The sequence below is a fragment of the Bombina bombina genome, chromosome 6 (genome assembly GCF_027579735.1).
Source record: "Bombina bombina isolate aBomBom1 chromosome 6, aBomBom1.pri, whole genome shotgun sequence".
Lineage (NCBI taxonomy): Eukaryota > Metazoa > Chordata > Amphibia > Anura > Bombinatoridae > Bombina > Bombina bombina.
The window spans coordinates 864,436,535-864,462,247 of record NC_069504.1 but is presented as its reverse complement, the minus strand read 5'-3'; the positions used below and the strand labels follow the sequence as shown (position 1 = coordinate 864,462,247).

Here is a 25,713-nt window from a genome sequence, read left to right as displayed (position 1 = left end):
TTATGAATTTATAGTAATAAATTGTATTATGCAACCTTTCTAAAATGTGCAGAAATGAAGATTAACCCCTTAAGGACACGGCCATTTTTCAATTTCTTTCCCTTAAGGACCAGGGCTATTTTTACATTTCTGCGGTGTTTGTGTTTAGCTGTAATTTTCCTCTTACTCATTTACTGTACCCACACATATTATATACCGTTTTTCTCGCCATTAAATGGACTTTCTAAAGATACCATTATTTTCATCATATCTTATAATTTACTATAAAAAAATTTATAAAATATGAGGAAAAAATGGAAAAAAACACACTTTTTCTAACTTTGACCCCCAAAATCTGTTACACATCTACAACCACCAAAAAACACCCATGCTAAATAGTTTCTAAATTTTGTCCTGAGTTTAGAAATACCCAATATTTACATGTTCTTTGCGTTTTTCGCAAGTTATAGGGCAATAAGTACAAGTAGCACTTTGCTATTTCCAAACCACTTTTTTTCAAAATTAGCGCTAGTTACATTGGGACACTGATATTTTTCATGAATCCCTGAATATCCCTTGACATGTGTATATATATTTTTTTAGAAGACATCCCAAAGTAATGTTCTAGGCCCATTTTGGTATATTTCATGCCACCATTTCACCGCCAAATGAGATCAAATAAAGAAAAAATTCACTTTTTCATAATTTTTTTCACAAACTTTAGGTTTCTCACTGAAATTATTTGCAAACAACTTGTGCAATTATGGCATAAATGCTTGTAAACGCTTCTCTGGGATCCCCTTTGTTCATAAATAGCAGACATATATGGCTTTGGCGTTGCTTTTTGGTAATTAGAAGGCCGCTAAATGCCACTGCGCACCACACATGTATTATGCCCAGCAGTGAAGGGGTTAATTAGGGAGCATGTAGGGAGCTTCTAGGGTTAATTTTAGCTTTAGTGTAGTGTAGTAGACAACCCCAAGTATTGATCTAGGCCCATCTTGGTATATTTCATGCCACCATGTCACCGCCAAATGCGATCAAATAAAAAAAAATGTTACATTTTTTACAATTTTAGGTTTCTCACTGAAATTATTTACAAACAACTTGTGCAATTATGGCATAAATGGTTGTAAATGCTTCTCTGGGATCCCCTTTGTTCAGAAATAGCAGACATATATGGCTTTTGTGTTGCTTTTTGGTAATTAGAAGGCTGCTAAATGCTGCTGCGCATCACACGTGTATTATGCCCAGCAGTGCAGGGGTTAATTAGATAGCTTGTAGGGAGCTTGCAGGGTTAATTTTAGCTTTAGTGTAGAGATCAGCCTCCCACCTGAGAGATCCCACCCCCTGATCCCTCCCAAACATCTCTCTTCCCTCCCCCACCCCACAATTGTCCCCGCCATCTTAAGTACTGGCAGAAACTCTGCCAGTACTAAAATAAAAGGCTTTTTTTTTTTTTTATGAATTTTTTTTTTTTTTTAAATATCTGTTTAGCTGTGATGGACCCCCCCTTAGCCCCTAACCTCTCTGATCCCCCCCAAACAGCTCTATAACACTTGCCCACATCCTATTTGCTGCCATCTGGCAGCTCTCTGCCAGTACCCAATTTGCCTCCAAAAAATGTTTTCTTTTACTTTTTTGCATGTAATTAAATGTTTTCTGTAGTGTAGCTGCCCCCCCCCTAATACCCTCCTCCCTCTCCCCCTCCCAGATCCTTTTGAAAATTATTTCCCCCCCTCCCTCTCCCCCATTCATAAATTCATTGGTGGCAGTGGCTTTTACGCGATCGTGCGCACATATGCGCGCGCACGTGCGCTCCCTGCGGCCCTGCACGCTCCCGGCACCCGGCGTGCACATTGCACATTCAGGAACCGGATGCCGGGTAGCGATGGGCCGCCCACCCGCCTCCCTGCAGCTGCTCCCACCCACCAACGATCGGGCCCATCGCTACCGGTGCAGAGAGGGCCACAGAGTGGCTCTCTCTGCATCGGTTTTGGAAAAAAGGTATTGCAGTGATGCCTCAATGTCGAGGCATCACAGCAATACCTTGAAAGCGGCTGGAAGCGATCAGGATCGCTTCCAGCCGCTTTAAACCCTGATGTCGTACAGGGTACGTCGCTGGTCTTTAAAGACCAGGTTGTGTGCGACGTACCCTGTACGACATGTGTCGTTAAGGGGTTAATTCATGAGGCCGAAATTTATTAAGAGTCGGATGGACATGATCCGCTGTAGCAATCATGTCCGCCCGACATCGCTGAATGCCAACAGAATACGCTGTCAGCATTTAACATTGCACAAGCAGTTCTGGTGAAATGCTTGTGCAATGCTGCTCCCTGCAGATTTGCGGACAATCGGCCGCTAGCAGGGGCTGTCAATCAACCCGATCATATGTGATCAGGCTGAATGCTGTACGCCGCCTCAGAGGTGGCGTACGAGCTTCTTAACTCCTGTTTCCGGCAAGACCATTTTTTTTTTACATCTAAGCACAATACATATTATGCATACAATGAGTAGCTATCTATACAATGGCTTTTGGGGGCTTATCCTGCACACCTATTCACATCAGTGATCACCTAACTATAAGTCCATCAATGGTACCTTCATTTTAAAGATGGATATATCCTCATATAAATAAGTGGCTTTGGGTATATTTATTTAACTTTAATCTGCACATAGGGCGACCATGAGCCTTTATGCAAAGAAATGCACATTTTATTTACTCCAGGAGATCACTGTTACCAGAGTGTTTGCCTGGGTTTTAAAACCAATATAGGGACTTTAGTTAAAGAGAGGCTTCTGTCGTCTCCAGACCTTTTTGATGAGCTGTTATACGCACCAAGGGATCCCCAGCCTGCAATACGTGTGGGTATTTTTCTTGGGGGTTTCTGTGCCTTAAGGGAGATGAGATTAAGAGATTTTAATACTCACCCCCCCCCCCATCCAGCTCCCTAATCCAGCCTGCGGCAGCCCAGTATTTCTAAATTTCTGGGGCTTGGTAACATCACCAGCATCCACAGATGACTGCAGAGGCACAAAAGTGCCCCAGAAGACGACACTTAGTCACCATCAGCACTCTAGGTATTTTGTGGATGACAACTACATGTCGTCTTTCGCACTATTTCTACAGGCTGCCTCTAAAGTGCTTTGTGGGCTAGATTTATCATAATACTGGTGGACAGGGGCATACATCCTCACCCATGTCCTCCCGGCAACGCCTTTGGTGGGCAGCAATCATCTGCCCCCATTTATCATCACACACGTGCACTCGTGAGCAACCACCCCTGCCAGCTCGCAGCCAATCACGTGAGGGCAGGAGCTGTTAAGCTCCCTGGTCAGAAAAGTCAGGGGAGATTGATATCCGCCACATAACAGGTGGAGGATAGGGTTGTTAAATCTCGACTGCAAGCTTGCTCGTGCGAACCTGCAGTCGATGGGGCCGAATCCCCTTAATAATCGTGGCCAGTAATCCTCTTTAGAATTATTTTTGCCTCAATATAATGTTACACTAACATACTTATGCTTATGAGTGCGCATGTGTTGACCTGTTGAGTACTGAATAGCAACAGTGTTTGTAACAGTGTTATACATTGTTTTAAGCACCACTGCCAAGACATATGCATGTACCTGGGCCTACTATGTTTTGACAAAGTAAACAGAGATAAAGAGGTACATTTGACAATAGAAGTAAAGCAGGAAGTTTAAAACTGCACACTCTATTTGAATTATAAAACTTTAAGGTCGATGTCTATCTCACTTTATGATTGAAGAGTTTTTTTAAGTCCTGCTTAATAGAAATAATGTTGAAAAAAAAAATCCCAGCAGCCTTGGGAAGGGCAAACATAAGAAGGTATTAAAGAGCACAATACATACCTGTACAATGAGGATCAAATTGGATTTAATGTACAGCTACAGATCTTGCCCAACCTGACACACCTCTTCTACAAACTGCATAATATACTGGATGTGTCTGACAGAACTTGGGTCCTTTCTTACTTACATTTTATTAGCATATATATTGTTAGAGATTTTGAAAACAGAGAACAGATTTGATGTGTGCACTGTCACTGCAGCAAGTAGACAGCAGATATTAGAACTTGTGCCAGTCAAATTAAAGGGACAGTCTACTCCAGAATATTTATTGTTTAAAAAGATAGATAATCCCTTTATTGCCCCTTCCTCAGTTTTGCACAGCTAACACTGTTATATTAATACACTTTTACCTCTGTAATTACCTTGTGTCTATGCCTCTGTAGACTGCCCCCTTATTTCTGTTCTTTTGACAGACATGCATTTTAGCCAATCAGTGCTAACTCAAATATAACTCCACTGGAGTTAGCACAATGTTATATATATGGCACACATGAACTAGCGCTGTCTATCTGTGAAAAACTGTAAAAATGCACTTTGATACGAGGCGGCCTTCAAGGACTTAGAAATTAACATATGAGCAAACCTAGGTTTAGCTTTCAAAAAGAATACCAAGAGAACAAAGCAAATTTGATGATAAAAGTCAATTGGAAAGTTGTTTAAAATTGCAAGCGCTACTTATTTAGTGAAAATTTGGGGAATTTCAATCCCCTTCCTCAGACTGACCAGAGTATTAACAAAGTGAAATATATTTATACAGTCTGCCCATCAACGTCACAAATTTCACCCAAAATTGTAAAATTTGTGCATACATAATCCGCCATTGTGTGCACAGTATCCAATAGTCAAAAAAGCAAATATATCAATATTTTCCCCCTATTTATATGTGTGTTTTTATATATTATGTTATCATATCATATCTGTTTCAATCAATAAAGTTTTAAAAATTTGCTCACTGGTCCAGTGGGAAAAAAAATCAATTTTGTCCCCTCAAAAGAAAAGATTGGACAACCCTTTTAATCAAAATTACAGTTAAATTGGCCAAGTGAGCATTTCTGTCACAAATTTTCTATGCTTATTAACATTCTACTCTTCTCTCTTCATACAGTTGTAACAGGCGCAACAGATGGCATTGGAAAAGCTTATGCCGAGGAGGTAATTATTAGGGTTTTATCTGTCTGCCTATAAAACTATATTTCTATAGAACTTACATACTTTTCTCCTTTCTATAGTTGGCCAGAAGGGGATTAAATATTGTTCTCATCAGTCGGACTCTGGAGAAGCTGCAGAAGGTATCAAAAGAAATAGGTAAGAATTTGAATACATTTTATACTGGGGTCAAGTCCTCCAGAAAAAAAAGTGTGGGAACTCACCAAGACTTCCATCCTCCCTCACAATTAATATTGTATGTGTGTATATATATATATATATATATATATATATATATATATATATATATATATATATATATATATATATATTTCTTTCATGTAATTAGCAAGAGTCCATGAGCTAGTGACGTATGGGATATACATTCCTACCAGGAGGGGAAAAGTTTCCCAAACCTCAAAATGCCTATAAATACACCCCTCACCACACCCACAAATCAGTTTTACAAACTTTGCCTCCTATGGAGGTGGTGAAGTAAGTTTGTGCTAGATTCTACGTTGATATGCGCTCCGCAGCAGGTTGGAGCCCGGTTTTCCTCTCAGCGTGCAGTGAATGTCAGAGGGATGTGAGGAGAGTATTGCCTATTTGAATTCAATGATCTCCTTCTACGGGGTCTATTTCATAGGTTCTCTGTTATCGGTCGTAGAGATTCATCTCTTACCTCCCTTTTCAGATCGACGATATACTCTTATATATATACCATTACCTCTGCTGATTTTCATTTCAGTACTGATTTGGCTTTCTACAACATGAGTGTCCTGGGGTAAGTAAGTCTTATTTTCTGTGACACTCTAAGCTATGGTTGGGCACTTTTTTATAAAGTTCTAAATATATGTATTCAAACATTTATTTGCCTTGACTCAGAATGTTCAACATTCCTTATTTCTTTCATGTAATTAGCAAGAGTCCATGAGCTAGTGACGTATGAGATATACATTCCTACCAGGAGGGGCAAAGTTTCCCAAACCTTAAAATGCCTATAAATACACCCCTCACCACACCCACAATTCAGTTTTACAAACTTTGCCTCTGATGGAGGTGGTGAAGTAAGTTTGTGCTAGATTCTACGTTGATATGCGCTCCGCAGCAAGTTGGAGCCCGGTTTTCCTCTCAGCGTGCAGTGAATGTCAGAGGGATGTGAGGAGAGTATTGCCTATTTGAATGCAGTGATCTCCTTCTACGGGGTCTATTTCATAGGTTCTCTGTTATCGGTCGTAGAGATTCATCTCTTACCTCCCTTTTCAGATCGACGATATACTCTTATATATACCATTACCTCTGCTGATTCTCGTTTCAGTACTGGTTTGGCTTTCTACAAACATGTAGATGAGTGTCCTGGGGTAAGTAAATCTTATTTTCTGTGACACTCTAAGCTATGGTTGGGCACTTTGTTTATAAAGTTCTAAATATATGTATTCAAACATTTATTTGCCTTGACTCAGAATGTTCAACTTTCCTTATTTTTCAGACAATCAGTTTCATATTTGGGATAATGCATTTGAATTAATCATTTTTTCTTACCTTTCAAAAATTTGACTCTTTTTTCCCTGTGGGCTGTTAGGCTCGCGGGGGCTGAAAATGCTTCATTTTATTGCATCATTCTTGGCGCGGATTTTTTTGGCGCAAAAATTCTTTTCTGTTTCCGGCGTCATACGTGTCGCCGGAAGTTGCGTCATTTTTTTGATGTTATTTTGCGCCAAAAATGTCGGCGTTCCGGATGTGGCGTCATTTTTGGCGCCAAAAGCATTTAGGCGCCAAATAATGTGGGCGTCTTGTTTGGCGCTAAAAAAATATGGGCGTCGCTTTTGTCTCCACATTATTTAAGTCTCATTATTTATTGCTTCTGGTTGCTAGAAGCTTGTTCACTGGCATTTTTTTCCCATTCCTGAAACTGTCATTTAAGGTTTTTGTTCAATTTTGCTTTATATGTTGTTTTTTCTATTACATATTGCAAGATGTTCCACGTTGCAACTGAGTCAGAAGATACTTTAGGAAAATCACTGCCGGGGCTGGAGCTACCAAGCTAAGTGTATCTGCTATAAATTTTTGGTATCTGTTTCTCCAGCTGTTGTTTGTATTGCATGTCATGACAAACTTATTAATGCAGATAAAATTTCCTTTAGTACTGTTATATTACCTGTTGCTGTTCCGTCAACATCTAAATTTCAGAGTGTTCCTGATAAACATAAGAGATTTTATTTTTTAAATCCATTTAGAAGGCTATGTCTGTTATTTCTCCTTCTAGTTTACATAAAAGTCCTTTAAAACTTCTCTTTTTTTCAGATGAATTTTTAAATGAACATCATCATTCTGATACTGATAATGGTTCTTCTGGTTCAGAGGTTTCTGTCTCAGAGGTTGATGCTGATAAATCTTTGTATTTGTTCAAGATGGAATTTATTCGTTCTTTATTTTAAAGAAGTATTAATTGCTTTAGATATAGAGGATTCTGGTCCTCTTGATACTGAATCCAAACGTTTAAATAGGGTTTTTAAATCTCCTGTAGTTATTCCAGAAGTGTTTAATCTCCCTGATGTTTTTTCTGAAGTAATTTCCAGGGAATGGAATAATTTGGGTAATTCTTTTACTCCTTCTAAACGTTTAAGCAATTATATCCTGTGCCATCTGACAGATTAGAGTTTTTTGGGACAAAATCCCTAAGGTTTGGGGCTGTCTCTATTCCTGCTAAAATGTACTACTATTTCTACGGCAGATAGTACTAAATTTAAGGATCCTTTAGATAAGAAAATTGAATCCTTTCTAAGAAAAGTTTACTTATGTTCAGGTAATCTTCTTAGACCTGCTATATTTTTACCGGATGTTGCTGCAGCTTCAACTTTTTGGTTAGAAGTTTTAGCACAACAAGTAACAGATCATAATTTTATAGCATTATTATTATTCTATAACATGCTAATAATTTTATTGGTGATACCATCTTTTGATATCATTAGTGTTGATGTCAGGTATATGTCTCTAGCTATTTTAGCTAGAAAAGCTTTATGGATTAAACTTGGAATGCTGATATGTCTTCTAAGTCAACTTTGTTTTCCCTTTCTGTCCAGGGTAATAATCATTTTTTCGTTCTTTTTTTCATAATAAGGAACAAAAGCCTGATCCTTCATCCTCAGGAGCGGTATCAGTTTGGAAACTTTTTCCAGTTTGGAATATATCCAAGCCTTATAGAAACCTATAGTCAGCTCCTAAGTACCCATGAAGGTGCGGCCCTTTTTTCCAGTTCAGCTGGTATGGGGCAGATTACGTTTTCTTCAAAGGAATTTGGATCAATTCCGTTCTCAATCTCTGGTTTCAGAACATTGTTTCAGAAAGGTACAGAATTGGCTTCAAGTTAAGGCCTCCTGCTAAGAGATTTTTTCTCTTTCCCGTGTCCCAGTTAACACAGCAAGGCTCAGCATTTCTGAAATGTGTTTCAGATCTAGAGTTGGCTGGAGTAATTATGCCAGTTCCAGTTCTGGAACAGGGACTAGGGTTTTATTTTATCTCTTCATTGTACCAAAGAAGGTCAATTCCTTCAGACCAGTTCCGGATCTATCAATATTGAATCGTTATGTAAGGATACCAACATTCAAGATGGTTACTGTAGGACTATTCTGCCTTTTGTTTAGTAAGGGCATTATATGTCTACAATAGATTTACAGGATGTGTATCTGCATATTCCGATTCATCCAGATCATTTTTAGTGTCTGAGATTCTCTTTTTAGACAAGCATTACCAGTTTTGTGGCTCTACCGTTTGGCCTAGCCTCAGTTCCAAGAATTTTTTTCAAAGATTCTCGGTGCCCTTCTTTCTGTATTCAGAGAACGGGGTTTTGGTATTTCCTTATTTGGACGATTATCTTGGTATTTGCTCAGTCTTCTCATTCGAAGAATCTCATGCGAATCGATTTGTGTTGTTTCTTCAAGATCATGGTTGGAGGATCAATTTACCAAAAAGTTCATTGATTCCTCAGTCAAGGGTAACCTTTCTGGGTTTCCAGATAGATTCAGTGTCCATGACTCTGTCTTTAACAGACAAAAGACGTCTAAAATTGATTTCAGCTTGTCGAAACCTTCAGTCACAATCATTCCCTTCGGTAACCTTATGCATGGAAATTCTAGGTCTTATGACTGCTGCATCGGACGCGATCCCCTTTGCTCGTTTTCACATGCGACCTCTTCAGCTCTGTATGCTGAATCAATGGTGCAAGGATTACACAAAGATATCTCAATTTATATCTTTAAAAACCGATTGTTCGACACTCTCTAACGTGGTGGACAGATCACCATTGTTTAATTTAGGGGGCTTCTTTTTGTGCTTCCGACCTGGACTGTAATTTCAACAGATACAAGTCTCACAGGTTGGGGAGCTGTGTGGGGATCTCTGACGGCACAAGGAGTTTGGGAATCTCAGGAGATGAGATTACCGATCAATATTTTGGAACTCCGTGCAATTTTCAGAGCTCTTCAGTTTTGGCCTCTTCTGTAGAGAGAATCGTTCATTTGTTTTCAGACAGACAATGTCACAACTGTGGCATACATCAATCATCAAGGAGGGACTCACAGTCCTCTGGCTATGAAAGAAGTATCTCAAATTTTTTTGGTTTGGGCGGAATCCAGCTCCTGTCTAATCTCTGCGGTTTATACCCCAGGTGTAGACAATTGGGAAGCGGATTATCTCAGCCGCCAAATGTTCCATCCGGGCGAATGGTCTCTTCACCCAGAGGTATTTCTTCAGATTGTTCAAATGTGGGAACTTCCAGAAATAGATCTGATGGCGTCTCATCTAAACAAGAAACTTCCCAGATATCTGTCCAGATCCCGGGATCCTCAGGCGGAGGCAGTGGATGCATTTTCACTTCCTTGGAAGTATCATCCTGCCTATATTTTTCCGCCTCTAGTTCTTCTTCCAAGAGTAATCTCCAAGATACTGAAGGAATGCTTGTTTGTTCTGCTGGTAGCTCCAGCATGGCCTCACAGGTTTGGTATGCGGATCTTGTCCGGATGGCCTCTTGCCAACCATGGACTCTTCCGTTAGACCAGACTTTCTGTCGCAAGGCCCTTTTTTCCATCAGGATCTGAAATCCTTAAATTTATAGGTATGGAGATTGAACGCTTGATTCTTGGTCAAAGAGATTTCTCTGACTCTGTGATTAATACTATGTTACAGGCTCGTAAATCTGTATCTAGAGAGATATATTATAGAGTCTGGAAGACTTATATTTTTTGGTGTCTTTCTCATCATTTTTCTTGGCATTCTTTTAGAATGCCGAGAATTTTTTTCAGTTTCTTCAGGATGGTTTAGATAAGGGTTTGTCTGCAAGTTCCTTGAAATGACAAATCTCTGCTCTTTCTGTTCTTTTTCACAGAAAGATTGCTATTCTTCCTGATATTCATTGTTTTGTACAAGCTTTGGTTCGTATAAAACCTGTCATTAAGTCAATTTCTCCTCCTTGGAGTTTGATTTTGGTTCTGGGAGCTCTTCAAGCTCCTCCCTTTGAACCTATGCATTCATTTGTCATTAAATTACTTTCTTGGGAAGTTTTGTTCCTTTTGGCCATCTCTTCTGCCAGAAGAGTTTCTGAATTATCTGCTCTTTTCTTGTGAGTCTCCTTTTCTGATTTTTCATCAGGATAAGGCGGTGTTGCGAACTTCTTTTGAATTTTTACCTAAAGTTGTGATTTCCAACAACATTAGTAGAGAAATTGTGGTTCCTTCATTATGTCCTAATCTTAAGAATTCTAAGGAGAAAGCATTGCATTCTTTGCATGTTGTTAGAGCTTTGAAATATTATGTTGAAGCTACTAAGTCTTTCCGAAAGACTTCTAGTCTATTTGTTATCTTTTCCGGTTCTAGAAAAGGCCAGACAGCTTCTGCCATTTCTTTGGCATCTTGGTTGAAATCTTTAATTCATCTTGCCTATGTTGAGTCGGGTAAAACTCCGCCTCAGAGGATTACAGCTCATTCTACCAGGTCAGTTTCTACTTCCTGGGCGTTTAGGAATGAAGCTTCGGTTGATCAGATTTGCAAAGCAGCAACTTGGTCCTCTTTGCATACTTTTTCAATTCTACCTTTTTGATGTATTTTCTTCTTCTGAAGCAATTTTTGGTAGAAAAGTACTTCAGGCAGCGGTTTCAGTCTGAATCTTCTGCTTATGTTTTTTATTAAACTTTATTTTGGGTGTGGATTATTTTCAGCAGGAATTGGCTGTCTTTATTTTATCCCTCCCTCTCTAGTGACTCTTGTGTGGAAAGATCCACATCTTGGGTAATCATTATCCCATACGTCACTAGCTCATGGACTCTTGCTAATTACATGAAAGAAAACATAATTTATGTAAGAACTTACCTGATAAATTCATTTCTTTCATATTAGCAAGAGTCCATGAGGCCCACCCTTTTTGTGGTGGTTATGATTTTTTTGTATAAAGCACAATTATTCCAATTCCTTATTTTATATGCTTTCGCACTTTTTTATCACCCCACTTCTTGGCTATTCGTTAAACTGAATTGTGGGTGTGGTGAGGGGTGTATTTATAGGCATTTTAAGGTTTGGGAAACTTTGCCCCTCCTGGTAGGAATGTATATCTCATACGTCACTAGCTCATGGACTCTTGCTAATATGAAAGAAATGAATTTATCAGGTAAGTTCTTACATAAATTATGTTTTTCAGACAGTCAGTTTCATATTTGGGATAATGCATTTGAATAAATCATTTTTTTCTTACCTTAAAATTTGACTTTTCCCTGTGGGCTGTTAGGCTCGCGGGGGCTGAAAATGCTTCATTTTATTGCGTCATTCTTGGCGCGGACTTTTTTGGCGCAAAAAAAATTTCTGTTTCCGGCGTCATACGTGTCGCCGGAAGTTGCGTCATTTTTTACGTTCTTTTGCGCCAAAGGTGTCGGCGTTCCGGATGTGGCGTCATTTTTGGCGCCAAAAGCATTTAGGCGCCAAATAATGTGGGCGTCTTTTTTGGCGCTAAAAAAATATGGGCGTCACTATTGTCTCCACATTATTTAAGTCTCATTATTTATTGCTTCTGGTTGCTAGAAGCTTGTTCACTGGCATTTTTTCCCATTCCTGAAACTGTCATTTAAGGAATTTGATCGATTTTGCTTTATATGTTGTTTTTTCTATTACATATTGCAAGATGTCCGACGTTGAAACTGAGTCAGAAGATACTTCTGGAAAATCGCTGCCTGGTGCTGGAGCTACCAAAGCTAAGTGTATCTGCTGTAAACTTTTGGTAGCTGTTCCTCCAGCTGTTGTTTGTATTGAATGTCATGACAAACTTGTTAATGCAGATAATATTTCCTTTAGTAAAGTTACATTACCTGTTGCTGTTCCGTCAACATCTAATACTCAGAGTGTTCCTGATAACATAAGAGATTTTGTTTCTAAATCCATTAAGAAGGCTATGTCTGTTATTCCTCCTTCTAGTAAATGTAAAAAGTCTTTTAAAACTTCTCATTTTTCAGATGAATTTTTAAATGAACATCATCATTCTGTTTCTGATAATAGTTCTTCTGGTTCAGAGGATTCTGTCTCAGAGGTTGATGCTGATAAATCTTCATATTTATTTAAAATGGAATTTATTCGTTCTTTACTTAAAGAAGTCCTAATTGCATTAGAAATTGAGGATTCTGGTCCTCTTGATACTAAATCTAAACGTTTAGATAAGGTTTTTAAATCTCCTGTAGTTATTCCAGAAGTTTTTCCTGTCCCTGGTGCTATTTCTGAAGTAATTTCCAGGGAATGGAATAATTTGGGTAATTCATTTACTCCTTCTAAACGTTTTAAGCAATTATATCCTGTGCCATCTGACAGATTAGAGTTTTGGGACAAAATCCCTAAGGTTGATGGGGCTGTCTCTACTCTTGCTAAGCATACTACTATTCCTACGGCAGATGGTACTTCCTTTAAGGATCCTTTAGATAGGAAAATTGAATCCTTTCTAAGAAAAGCTTACTTGTGTTCAGGTAATCTTCTTAGACCTGCTATATCTTTAGCGGATGTTGCTGCAGCTTCAACTTTTTGGTTAGAAGCTTTAGCGCAACAAGTAACAGATCATAATTCTCATAGCATTATTATTCTTCTTCAACATGCTAATAATTTTATTTATGATGCCATCTTTGATATCATTAGAGTTGATGTCAGGTATATGTCTCTAGCTATTTTAGCTAGAAGAGCTTTATGGCTTAAAACTTGGAATGCTGATATGTCTTCTAAGTCTACTCTGCTTTCCCTTTCTTTCCAGGGTAATAAATTATTTGGTTCTCAGTTGGATTCTATTATCTCAACTGTTACTGGAGGGAAAGGAACTTTTTTTACCACAGGATAAAAAATCTAAAGGTAAATTTAGGTCTAATAATCGTTTTCGTTCCTTTCGTCACAACAAGGAACAAAAGCCTGATCCTTCATCCTCAGGAGCAGTATCAGTTTGGAAACCATCTCCAGTCTGGAATAAATCCAAGCCTTTTAGAAAATCAAAGCCAGCTCCTAAGTCCACATGAAGGTGCGGCCCTCATTCCAGCTCAGCTGGTAGGGGGCAGATTACGTTTTTTCAAAGAAATTTGGATCAATTCCGTTCACAATCTTTGGATTCAGAACATTGTTTCAGAAGGGTACAGAATTGGCTTCAAGATAAGGCCTCCTGCAAAGAGATTTTTTCTTTCCCGTGTCCCAGTAAATCCAGCGAAGGCTCAAGCATTTCTGAAATGTGTTTCAGATCTAGAGTTGGCTGGAGTAATTATGCCAGTTCCAGTTCTGGAACAGGGGCTGGGGTTTTATTCAAATCTCTTCATTGTACCAAAGAAGGAGAATTCCTTCAGACCAGATCTGGATCTAAAAATATTGAATCGTTATGTAAGGATACCAACATTCAAAATGGTAGCTGTAAGGACTATCCTGCCTTTTGTTCAGCAAGGGCATTATATGTCTACAATAGATTTACAGGATGCATATCTGCATATTCCGATTCATCCAGATCACTATCAGTTTCTGAGATTCTCTTTCCTAGACAAGCATTACCAGTTTGTGGCTCTGCCGTTTGGCCTAGCAACAGCTCCAAGAATTTTTACAAAGGTTCTCGGTGCCCTTCTGTCTGTAATCAGAGAACAGGGTATTGTGGTATTTCCTTATTTGGACGATATCTTGGTACTTGCTCAGTCTTCACATTTAGCAGAATCTCATACGAATCGACTTGTGTTGTTTCTTCAAGATCATGGTTGGAGGATCAATTTACCAAAAAGTTCATTGATTCCTCAGACAAGGGTAACCTTTTTAGGTTTCCAGATAGATTCAGTGTCCATGACTCTATATTTGACAGACAAGAGACGTCTAAAATTGATTTCAGCTTGTCGAAACCTTCAGTCACAATCATTCCCTTCGGTAGCCTTATGCATGGAAATTCTAGGTCTTATGACTGCTGCATCGGACGCGATCCCCTTTGCTCGTTTTCACATGCGACCTCTTCAGCTCTGTATGCTGAATCAGTGGTGCAGGGATTACACAAAGATATCTCAATTAATATCTTTAAAACCGATTGTACGACACTCTCTGACGTGATGGACAGATCACCATCGTTTAGTTCAGGGGGCTTCTTTTGTTCTTCCAACCTGGACTGTAATTTCATTTTCAACAGATGCAAGTCTTACAGGTTGGGGAGCTGTGTGGGGGTCTCTGACAGCACAAGGGGTTTGGGAATCTCAGGAGGTGAGATTACCGATCAATATTTTGGAACTCCGTGCAATTTTCAGAGCTCTTCAGTCTTGGCCTCTTCTAAAGAGAGAATCGTTCATTTGTTTTCAGACAGACAATGTCACAACTGTGGCATACATCAATCATCAAGGAGGGACTCACAGTCCTCTGGCTATGAAAGAAGTATCTCGAATTCTGGTATGGGCGGAATCCAGCTCCTGTCTAGTTTCTGCGGTTCATATCCCAGGTATAGACAATTGGGAAGCGGATTATCTCAGTCGCCAAACGTTACATCCGGGCGAATGGTCTCTTCACCCAGAGGTATTTCTTCAGATTGTTCAAATGTGGGGACTTCCAGAAATAGATCTGATGGCCTCTCATCTAAAGAAGAAACTTCCCAGGTATCTGTCCAGATCCAGGGATCCTCAAGCGGAAGCAGTGGATGCATTGTCACTTCCTTGGAAGTATCATCCTGCCTATATCTTTCCGCCTCTAGTTCTTCTTCCAAGAGTAATCTCCAAGATTCTGAAGGAATGCTCGTTTGTTCTGCTGGTAGCTCCAGCATGGCCTCACAGGTTTTGGTATGCGGATCTTGTCCGGATGGCCTCTTGCCAACCGCGGACTCTTCCGTTAAGACCAGACCTTCTGTCGCAAGGTCCTTTTATCCATCAGGATCTCAAATCCTTAAATTTAAAGGTATGGAGATTGAACGCTTGATTCTTAGTCAAAGAGGTTTCTCTGACTCTGTGATTAATACTATGTTACAGGCTCGTAAATCTGTATCTAGGGAGATATATTATAGAGTCTGGAAGACTTATATTTCTTGGTGTCTTTCTCATCATTTTTCCTGGCATTCTTTTAGAATTCCGAGAATTTTACAGTTTCTTCAGGATGGTTTGGATAAAGGTTTGTCTGCAAGTTCCTTGAAAGGACAAATCTCTGCTCTTTCTGTTCTTTTTCACAGAAAGATTGCTAATCTTCCTGATATTCATTGTTTTGTACAAGCTTTGGTTCGTATAAAACCTGTCATTAAGTCAATTTCTCCTCCTTGGAGTTTGAATTTGGTTCTGGGGGCTCTTCAAGCTCCTTCGTTTGAACCCATGCATTCATTGGACATTAAATTACTTTCTTGGAAAGTTTTGTTCCTTTTGGCCATATCTTCTGCCAGAAGAGTTTCTGAATTATCTGCTCTTTCTTGTGAGTCTCCTTTTCTGATTTTTCACCAGGATAAGGCAGTGTTGCGAACTTCTTTTAAATTTTTACCTAAGGTTGTGAATTCCAACAACATTAGTAGAGAAATTGTGGTTCCTTCATTATGTCCTAATCCTAAGAATTCTAAGGAGAAATTATTGCATTCTTTGGATGTAGTTAGAGCTTTGAAATATTATGTTGAAGCTACTAAGAATTTCCGAAAGACTTCTAGTCTATTTGTTATCTTTTCCGTTTCTAGGAAAGGTCAGAAGGCCTCTGCCATTTCTTTGGCATCTTGGTTGAAATCTTTAATTCTTCATGCTTATGTTGAGTCGGGTAAATCTCCGCCTCAAAGGATTACAGCTCATTCTACTAGGTCAGTTTCTACTTCCTGGGCGTTTAGGAATGAAGCTTCGGTTGATCAGATTTGCAAAGCAGCAACTTGGTCTTCTTTGCATACTTTTACTAAATTCTACCATTTTGATGTGTTTTCTTCTTCTGAAGCTGTTTTTGGTAGAAAAGTACTTCAGGCAGCTGTTTCAGTTTGAATCTTCTGCTTATAATTTCAGTTTCTTTCATGTAATTAACAAGAGTCCATGAGCTAGTGACGTATGGGATATACATTCCTACCAGGAGGGGCAAAGTTTCCCAAACCTTAAAATGCCTATAAATACACCCCTCACCACACCCACAAATCAGTTTTACAAACTTTGCCTCCGATGGAGGTGGTGAAGTAAGTTTGTGCTAGATTCTACGTTGATATGCGCTCCGCAGCAAGTTGGAGCCCGGTTTTCCTCTCAGCGTGCAGTGAATGTCAGAGGGATGTGAGGAGAGTATTGCCTATTGAATGCAGTGATCTCCTTCTACAGGGGTCTATTTCATAAGGTTCTCTGTTATCGGTCGTAGAGATTCATCTCTTACCTCCCTTTTCAGATCGACGATATACTCTTATATTTACCATTTCCTCTACTGATTCTCGTTTCAGTACTGGTTTGGCTTTCTACAAACATGTAGATGAGTGTCCTGGGGTAAGTAAGTCTTATTTTCTGTGACACTCTAAAGCTATGGTTGGGCACTTTATTTATAAAGTTCTAAATATATGTATTCAAACATTTATTTGCCTTGACTCAGAATGTTCAACTTTCCTTATTTCCAGACAGTCAGTTTCATATTTGGGATTATGCTTTAAATTATCATATTTTTTTCTTACCTCAAAAATTTGACTTTTTTCCCTGTGGGCTGTTAGGCTCGCGGGGGCTGAAAATGCTTCATTTTATTGCGTCATTCTTGGCGCGGACTTTCTTGGCGCAAAAATTCTTTTCCGTTTCCGGCGTCATACGTGTCGCCGGAAGTTGCGTCATTTTTTACGTTATTTTGCGCCAAAAATGTCGGCGTTCCGGATGTGGCGTCATTTTTGGCGCCAAAAGCATTTAGGCGCCAAATAATGTGGGTGTCTTATTTGGCGCCAAAAAATATGGGCGTCGCTTTTGTCTCCACATTATTTCAGTCTCATTTTTCATTTGCTTCTGGTTGCTAGAAGCTTGATGTTTGGCATTTTTTTCCCATTCCTGAAACTGTCTTATAAGGAATTTGGTCTATTTTGCTTTATATGTTGTTTTTTCTCTTACATATTGCAAGATGTCTCACGTTGCATCTGAGCCAGAAGATACTACAGGAAAACCACTGCCTGCTGGATCTACCAAAGCTAAGTGTATCTGCTGTAAACTTTTGGTAGCTATTCCTCCAGCTGTTGTTTGTAATAATTGTCATGACAAACTTGTTAAAGCAGATAATATTTCCTTTAGTGATGTACCATTGCCTGTTGCAGTTCCCTCAACATCTAAGGTGCAGAATGTTCCTGATAACATAAGAGATTTTGTTTCTGAATCCATAAAGAAGGCTTTGTCTGTTATTTCTCCTTCTAGTAAACGTAAAAAGTCTTTTAAATCTTCTCTCTCTACAGATGAATTTTTAAATGAACACCATCATTCTGATTCTTTGGACTCTTCTGGTTCAGAGGATTCTGTCTCAGAGATTGATGCTGATAAATCTTCATATTTATTTAAGATGGAATTTATTCGCTCTTTACTTAAAGAAGTACTAATTGCTTTAGAAATAGAGGATTCTAGTCCTCTTGATACTAATTCTATACGTTTGGATAAGGTTTTTAAAGCTCCTGCGGTTATTCCAGAAGTCTTTCCTGTTCCTAATGCTATTTCTGCAGTAATTGCTAAGGAATGGGATAAATTGGGTAATTCATTTACTCCTTCTAAACGTTTTAAGCAATTATATCCTGTTCCGCCTGACAGGTTAGAATTTTGGGACAAGATCCCTAAGGTTGATGGGGCTATTTCTACCCTTGCTAAACGTACTACCATTCCTACGTCAGATGGTACCTCGTTTAAGGATCCTTTAGATAGAAAAATTGAATCTTTTCTAAGAAAAGCTTATCTCTGTTCAGGTAATCTTCTTAGACCTGCTATATCATTGGCTGATGTTGCTGCAGCTTCAACTTTTTGGTTGGAAACTCTAGCGCAACAAGTAACAAATCGTGATTCTCATGATATTATTATTCTTCTCCAGCATGCTAATAATTTCATCTGTGATGCCATTTTTGATATTATTAGAGTTGATGTTAGATTTATGTCTCTGGCTATCTTAGCCAGAAGAGCTTTATGGCTTAAGACTTGGAATGCTGATATGGCTTCTAAATCAACTCTACTTTCCATTTCTTTCCAGGGAAACAAATTATTTGGTTCTCAGTTGGATTCTATTATTTCAACTGTTACTGGTGGGAAAGGAACTTTTTTACCACAGGATAAAAAGTCTAAAGGTAAAAACAGGGCTAACAATCGTTTTCGTTCCTTTCGTTTCAACAAAGAACAAAAGCCTGATCCTTCATCCTCAGGAGCAGTTTCAGTTTGGAAACCATCTCCAGTCTGGAATAAATCCAAGCCTGCTAGAAAGGCAAAGCCTGCTTCTAAGTTCACATGAAGGTACGGCCCTCATTCCAGTTCAGCTGGTAGGGGGCAGGTTACGTTTTTTCAAAGAAATTTGGATCAATTCTGTTCACAATCTTTGGATTCAGAACATTGTTTCAGAAGGGTACAGAATTGGTTTCAAGATGAGACCTCCTGCAAAGAGATTTTTTCTTTCCCATGTCCCAGTAAATCCAGTGAAAGCTCAAGCATTTCTGAATTGTGTTTCAGATCTAGAGTTGGCTGGAGTAATTATGCCAGTTCCAGTTCCGGAACAGGGGATGGGGTTTTATTCAAATCTCTTCATTGTACCAAAGAAGGAGAATTCCTTCAGACCAGTTCTGGATCTAAAATTATTGAATCGTTATGTAAGGATACCAACGTTCAAGATGGTAACTGTAAGGACTATATTGCCTTTTGTTCAGCAAGGGAATTATATGTCCACAATAGATTTACAGGATGCATATCTGCATATTCCGATTCATCCAGATCATTATCAGTTCCTGAGATTCTCTTTTCTAGACAAGCATTACCAATTTGTGGCTCTACCGTTTGGCCTTGCTACAGCTCCAAGAATTTTCACAAAGATTCTCGGTGCCCTTCTGTCTGTAATCAGAGAACAGGGTATTGTGGTATTTCCTTATTTGGACGATATCTTGGTACTTGCTCCGTCTTTACATTTAGCAGAGTCTCATACGAATCGACTTGTGTTGTTTCTTCAAGATCATGGTTGGAGGATCAATTTACCAAAAAGTTCTTTGATTCCTCAAACAAGGGTAACCTTTCTGGGTTTCCAGATAGATTCAGTGTCCATGACTTTGTCTTTAACAGACAAGAGACGTCTAAAATTGATTACAGCCTGTCGAAACCTTCAGTCTCAATCATTCCCTTCGGTAGCCTTATGCATGGAAATTCTAGGTCTTATGACTGCTGCATCGGACGCGATCCCCTTTGCTCGTTTTCACATGCGACCTCTTCAGCTCTGTATGCTGAACCAATGGTGCAGGGATTACACGAAGTTATATCAATTAATATCTTTAAAACCGATTGTTCGGCACTCTCTAACGTGGTGGACAGATCACCATCGTTTAATTCAGGGGGCTTCTTTTGTTCTTCCGACCTGGACTGTAATTTCAACAGATGCAAGTCTCACAGGTTGGGGAGCTGTGTGGGGATCTCTGACGGCACAAGGAGTTTGGGAATCTCAGGAGGTGAGATTACCGATCAATATCTTGGAACTCCGTGCAGTTTTCAGAGCTCTTCAGTTTTGGCCTCTTCTGAAGAGAGAATCGTTCATTTGTTTTCAGACAGACAATGTCACAACTGTGGCATACATCAATCATCAAGGAGGGACTCACAGTCCTCTAGCTATGAAAGAAGTATCTCAAATTTTGGTTTGGGCGGAATCCAGCTCCTGTCTAATCTCTGCGGTTCATATCCCAGGTGTAGACAATTGGGAAGCGGATTATCTCAGTCGCCAAACGTTGCATCCGGGCGAATGGTCTCTTCACCCAGAGGTATTTCTTCAGATTGTTCAATTGTGGGGGCTCCCAGAGATAGATCTGATGGCCTCTCATCTAAACAAGAAACTTCCCAGGTATCTGTCCAGATCCCGGGATCCTCAGGCGGAGGCAGTGGATGCATTATCACTTCCTTGGAAGTATCATCCTGCCTATATCTTTCCGCCTCTAGTTCTTCTTCCAAGAGTAATCTCCAAGATTCTGAGGGAATGCTCGTTTGTTCTGCTAATAGCTCCGGCATGGCCTCACAGGTTTTGGTATGCGGATCTTGTCCGGATGGCATCTTGCCAGCCATGGACTCTTCCGTTAAGACCAGACCTTCTGTCACAAGGTCCTTTTTTCCATCCGGATCTGAAATCCTTAAATTTAAAGGTATGGAGATTGAACGCTTGATTCTTGGTCATAGAGGTTTCTCTGACTCCGTGATTAATACTATGTTACAGGCTCGTAAATCTGTATCTCGAGAGATATATTATAGAGTCTGGAAGACTTATATTTCTTGGTGTCTTTCTCATCATTTTTCTTGGCATTCTTTTAGAATACCGAGAATTTTACAGTTTCTTCAGGATGGTTTAGATAAGGGTTTGTCCGCAAGTTCTTTGAAAGGACAAATCTCCGCTCTTTCTGTTCTTTTTCACAGAAAGATTGCTATTCTTCCTGATATTCATTGTTTTGTACAAGCTTTGGTTCGTATAAAACCTGTCATTAAGTCAATTTCTCCTCCTTGGAGTTTGAATTTGGTTCTGGGAGCTCTTCAAGCTCCTCCGTTTGAACCTATGCATTCATTGGACATTAAATTACTTTCTTGGAAAGTTTTGTTCCTTTTGGCCATCTCTTCTGCTAGAAGAGTTTCTGAATTATCTGCTCTTTCGTGTGAGTCTCCTTTTCTGATTTTTCATCAGGATAAGGCGGTGTTGCGAACTTCTTTTGAATTTTTACCTAAAGTTGTGAATTCCAACAACATTAGTAGAGAAATTTTGGTTCCTTCATTATGTCCTAATCCTAAGAATTCTAAGGAGAAATCATTGCATTCTTTGGATGTTGTTAGAGCTTTGAAATATTATGTTGAAGCTACGAAATCTTTCCGTAAGACTTCTAGTCTATTTGTTATCTTTTCCGGTTCTAGGAAAGGCCAGAAGGCTTCTGCCATTTCTTTGGCTTCTTGGTTGAAATCTTTAATTCATCTTGCCTATGTTGAGTCGGGTAAAATTCCGCCTCAAAGAATTACAGCTCATTCTACTAGGTCAGTATCTACTTCCTGGGCGTTTAGGAATGAAGCTTCGGTTGACCAGATCTGCAAAGCAGCAACTTGGTCCTCTTTGCATACTTTTACTAAATTCTACCATTTTGATGTATTTTCTTCTTCTGAAGCAGTTTTTGGTAGAAAAGTTCTTCAGGCAGCGGTTTCAGTTTGAATCTTCTGCTTATGTTTTTTGTTAAACTTTATTTTGGGTGTGGATTATTTTCAGCAGGAATTGGCTGTCTTTATTTTATCCCTCCCTCTCTAGTGACTCTTGTGTGGAAAGATCCACATCTTGGGTAGTCATTATCCCATACGTCACTAGCTCATGGACTCTTGTTAATTACATGAAAGAAAACATAATTTATGTAAGAACTTACCTGATAAATTCATTTCTTTCATATTAACAAGAGTCCATGAGGCCCACCCTTTTTTGTGGTGGCTATGATTTTTTTGTATAAAGCACAATTATTCCAATTCCTTATTTTATATGCTTCGCACTTTTTTTCTTATCACCCCACTTCTTGGCTATTCGTTAAACTGATTTGTGGGTGTGGTGAGGGGTGTATTTATAGGCATTTTAAGGTTTGGGAAACTTTGCCCCTCCTGGTAGGAATGTATATCCCATACGTCACTAGCTCATGGACTCTTGTTAATATGAAAGAAATGAATTTATCAGGTAAGTTCTTACATAAATTATGTTTTTTTTCATTATAAAATTTAAACTTTATTTTGGGTGTGGATTATTTTTCAGCGGAATTGGCTGTCTTTATTTTATCCCTCCCTCTCTAGTGACTCTTGCGTGGAAAGATCCACATCTTGGGTAGTCATTATCCCATACGTCACTAGCTCATGGACTCTTGCTAATTGCATGAAAGAAAACATAATTTATGTAAGAACTTACCTGATAAATTCATTTCTTTCATATTAGCAAGAGTCTATGAGGCCCGCCCTTTTTGTGGTGGTTATGATTTTTTTGTATAAAGCACAATTATTCCAATTCCTTATTTTTTATGCTTTCGCACTTTTTTCTTATCACCCCACTTCTTGGCTATTCGTTAAACTGATTTGTGGGTGTGGTGAGGGGTGTATTTATAGGCATTTTGAGGTTTGGGAAACTTTGCCCCTCCTGGTAGGAATGTATATCCCATACGTCACTAGCTCATGGACTCTTGCTAATATGAAAGAAATGAATTTATCAGGTAAGTTCTTACATAAATTATGTTATATATATATATATATATATATATATACACACACACACTTACTGTATTTATATGTATATAATCGATACACTCTGGTTAATAAAAGCAAATTAAAACCAATGAAGGGTTGAATGGTTGCCTTTGGGCCTGAGAATCCTCCTCTGTCACAGAGTCTCACCCATTTAAGGTGCAATAGTCCTGTTTCTGCTGAGGGGAGCTAAATAACTCCAGAGCAAGCCACCCAGAAATGTAAGCACCATGTGTTATAAAAGATAATAAAGATAATATTCATAACAAGGGTGATAACACAGCAGGACTGCTGACAGTCTTGCACTTAGTGTATTGTAGGAAGGGTTACTGCCCATTACTAGAGGATCTCACTATCCCTCTAACCAGACTGTGCTCCAGCTCCTCCCAGCAGCAGCAGCAGTGTTTACTGAAGTGCTTCCTTTCTCTGTCCAGAGGGAACTTAGTTCCTCCTGCAAAAATAGTACAGGAACTCCGTTCCCATGCATTCTTGCTCGACTTGACCCCTGATTTTTTATGATTACTTTTATATTGTTTTTGGTCTGAGGCAGGTGTCATAACTGACTGTTATGCAATGTTTATTAACATTATTTTTATTTGTTAAGTTTGTAAGAACACATGTAATGCTAAATTATTTCTGTGTTATTTACGTATGTAGTATGAATTACATTTCTGATAATATAAAAAAGATATTTTAAGTGTACACGCAAATAAGATTTATCTATGGTAAGTTGTGAAAACTATTTGCTTTTAGGAGCATGTGAGATGGATTTATTGTTTTTTTTTCTCCTTTAGTAGTCATTTTTAGATAATTTACTCTTAGGGGCATATTTATCAAGCTCCGAATGGAGCTTGATGCCCCGTGTTTCTGGCGAGCCTGCAGTCTCGCCAGAAACAGCAGTTATGAAGCAGCGGTCACAAAGACCGCTGCTCCATAACCTGTCCACCTGCTCTGAGCAGGCGGACAGACATCGCCTGAAATCAACCCGATCGAGTACGATCGGGTTGATTGACACCCCCCTGCTGGCGGCGGCGTTGCACCAGTAGCTCTTGTGAGCTGCTGGTGCAATGCTGAATACGGCGAGCGTATTGCTCGCTGTATTCAGTGAGGTCTGTCGGACCTGATCCGCACTGTCGGATCAGGTCCGACAGACCTTGATAAATAGGGGCCTTATTTTCCTAATTTTGGAGAGGAGAGAAGGTGGAGTCAGGACAGTCAGGGGCGTGTCTGGCTGAAAGACAGGCAGAGTGGTTTCCTGGTGTGGCGGGTCAGTCTGGTGACAATATTGGAGGAGATGTGTGCGTATTACTGGCTGGTTGTTAGTCCCATGAGTGCTCCACCATTGACGATTATAGTTCAGGCACTACAACCTTTGAATTATCTCTGGTGTTAATATGAAGATTCCAGAGAGAATCAAACAATGGGCTTTAATACCATTTCGGTTAACACGACTTCAGGTACAGTACATACTAACCTATATTAATAATAATAATGCATACACAAATGTAATAATAATAATAATAATAATAATAATATTAACTAAGCACAAAGTACATGACAACTATTCAGCCAGGATATTGTGTTTAATATTTTGGAGGGTGAAACAAATTTATTCATAATCCTTAGTGGCATATTTGTCAAGCTCCGTACGGAGCTTGATGCCCTGTGGCTCGCCAGAAACAGAAGTTATGAAGCAGCGGTCTAAAGACCACCAGAATTCAACCCAATTAAATGCGATACGACACCTCCTGCTAGCTGCCGATTGGCTGTGAATCTGCAGGGGGCGGCATTGCACCAGCAGTTCACAAGAACTGCTAGTGCAATGATAAATGCCGACAGCGTATGCTGTCTGCATTTATCGTTGTGCAGCGGACATGATCCGCTATATCGGATCATGTTCGCACGCACCATAGTAAATCGGCCATTTAATCCTTTCTGCAACTGTACCCTCTCACACATACTATACACCCAAGACAATATCCACTAACCGCTGCACAGCACAGCCCACTCACACAAAGGGGAACATTTATGAAGATTGTGAAGAGAACCTGTCCACCTACAATCGCCACTTGTAAGGCACCATCACATGGTAAAATGTAAAATTGCACAAGAGCTTTCATGCACAGTGTGGCCGCCTGCTCTAGCACTACAGATTGCGTGAGAGCAGGGCATGTCAAATTACCCTAGGTGATTTATCTTGTCACCTCTGAGGTGGCAGTAAGGCAACAGAAGCAGTTTCTGTGTCTTAAATTTGTGATTGGCGGTTTGCTCATGCGATCCTGTACCCCACAAGCTAAATGCAGATTAATAAATCTTCCCCAAGAAAAATTGTAAACATTAGTTGCAACCACCCATGTTTTCCCTAAAGCACCCCACCACCTTGTACACACACACACTACTCTTAAGGCCTGTCATATCATTCCTAAGTGTACTGTGGTGGACAAAAAGTTATTTTATGTTCAAAACATTCCTTATTGTGAAATTTCAAAATTACAAAATAACATAGCTAACAGGGTCACATCAATAAAAACAGAATAGGTTGCACAAAGATAACAATGTTTCTTTCATGTAATTGGCAAGAGTCCATGAGCTAGTGACGTATGGGATATACAATCCTACCAGGAGGGGCAAAGTTTCCCAAACCTCAAAATGCCTATAAATACACCCCTCACCACACCCACAATTCAGTTTTACAAACTTTGCCTCCTATGGAGGTGGTGAAGTAAGTTTGTGCTAAGATTTGATATGCGCTTTTCAGCATTTTGAAGCCCGATTCCTCTCAGAGTACAGCGAATGTCAGAGGGACGTAGAGAGTATTGCCTATTGAATGCAGTGATTTT

At 39.4% G+C, this 25,713-nt stretch overlaps 1 protein-coding gene across 2 annotated transcripts in view; it reads left to right on the top strand.

Moving 5' to 3' along the window:
* The window catches only part of LOC128663806 (very-long-chain 3-oxoacyl-CoA reductase), a 113,627-nt gene that overhangs the window by 29,410 nt on the left and 58,504 nt on the right, over positions 1-25,713 (top strand). For both annotated transcript variants that reach the window (XM_053718324.1, XM_053718323.1), the window contains exons 2-3: positions 4,958-5,004; positions 5,082-5,157. In XM_053718324.1, the coding sequence (XP_053574299.1) occupies positions 4,958-5,004; positions 5,082-5,157 (123 nt within the window). The remainder of the gene's footprint in view (positions 1-4,957; positions 5,005-5,081; positions 5,158-25,713) is intronic.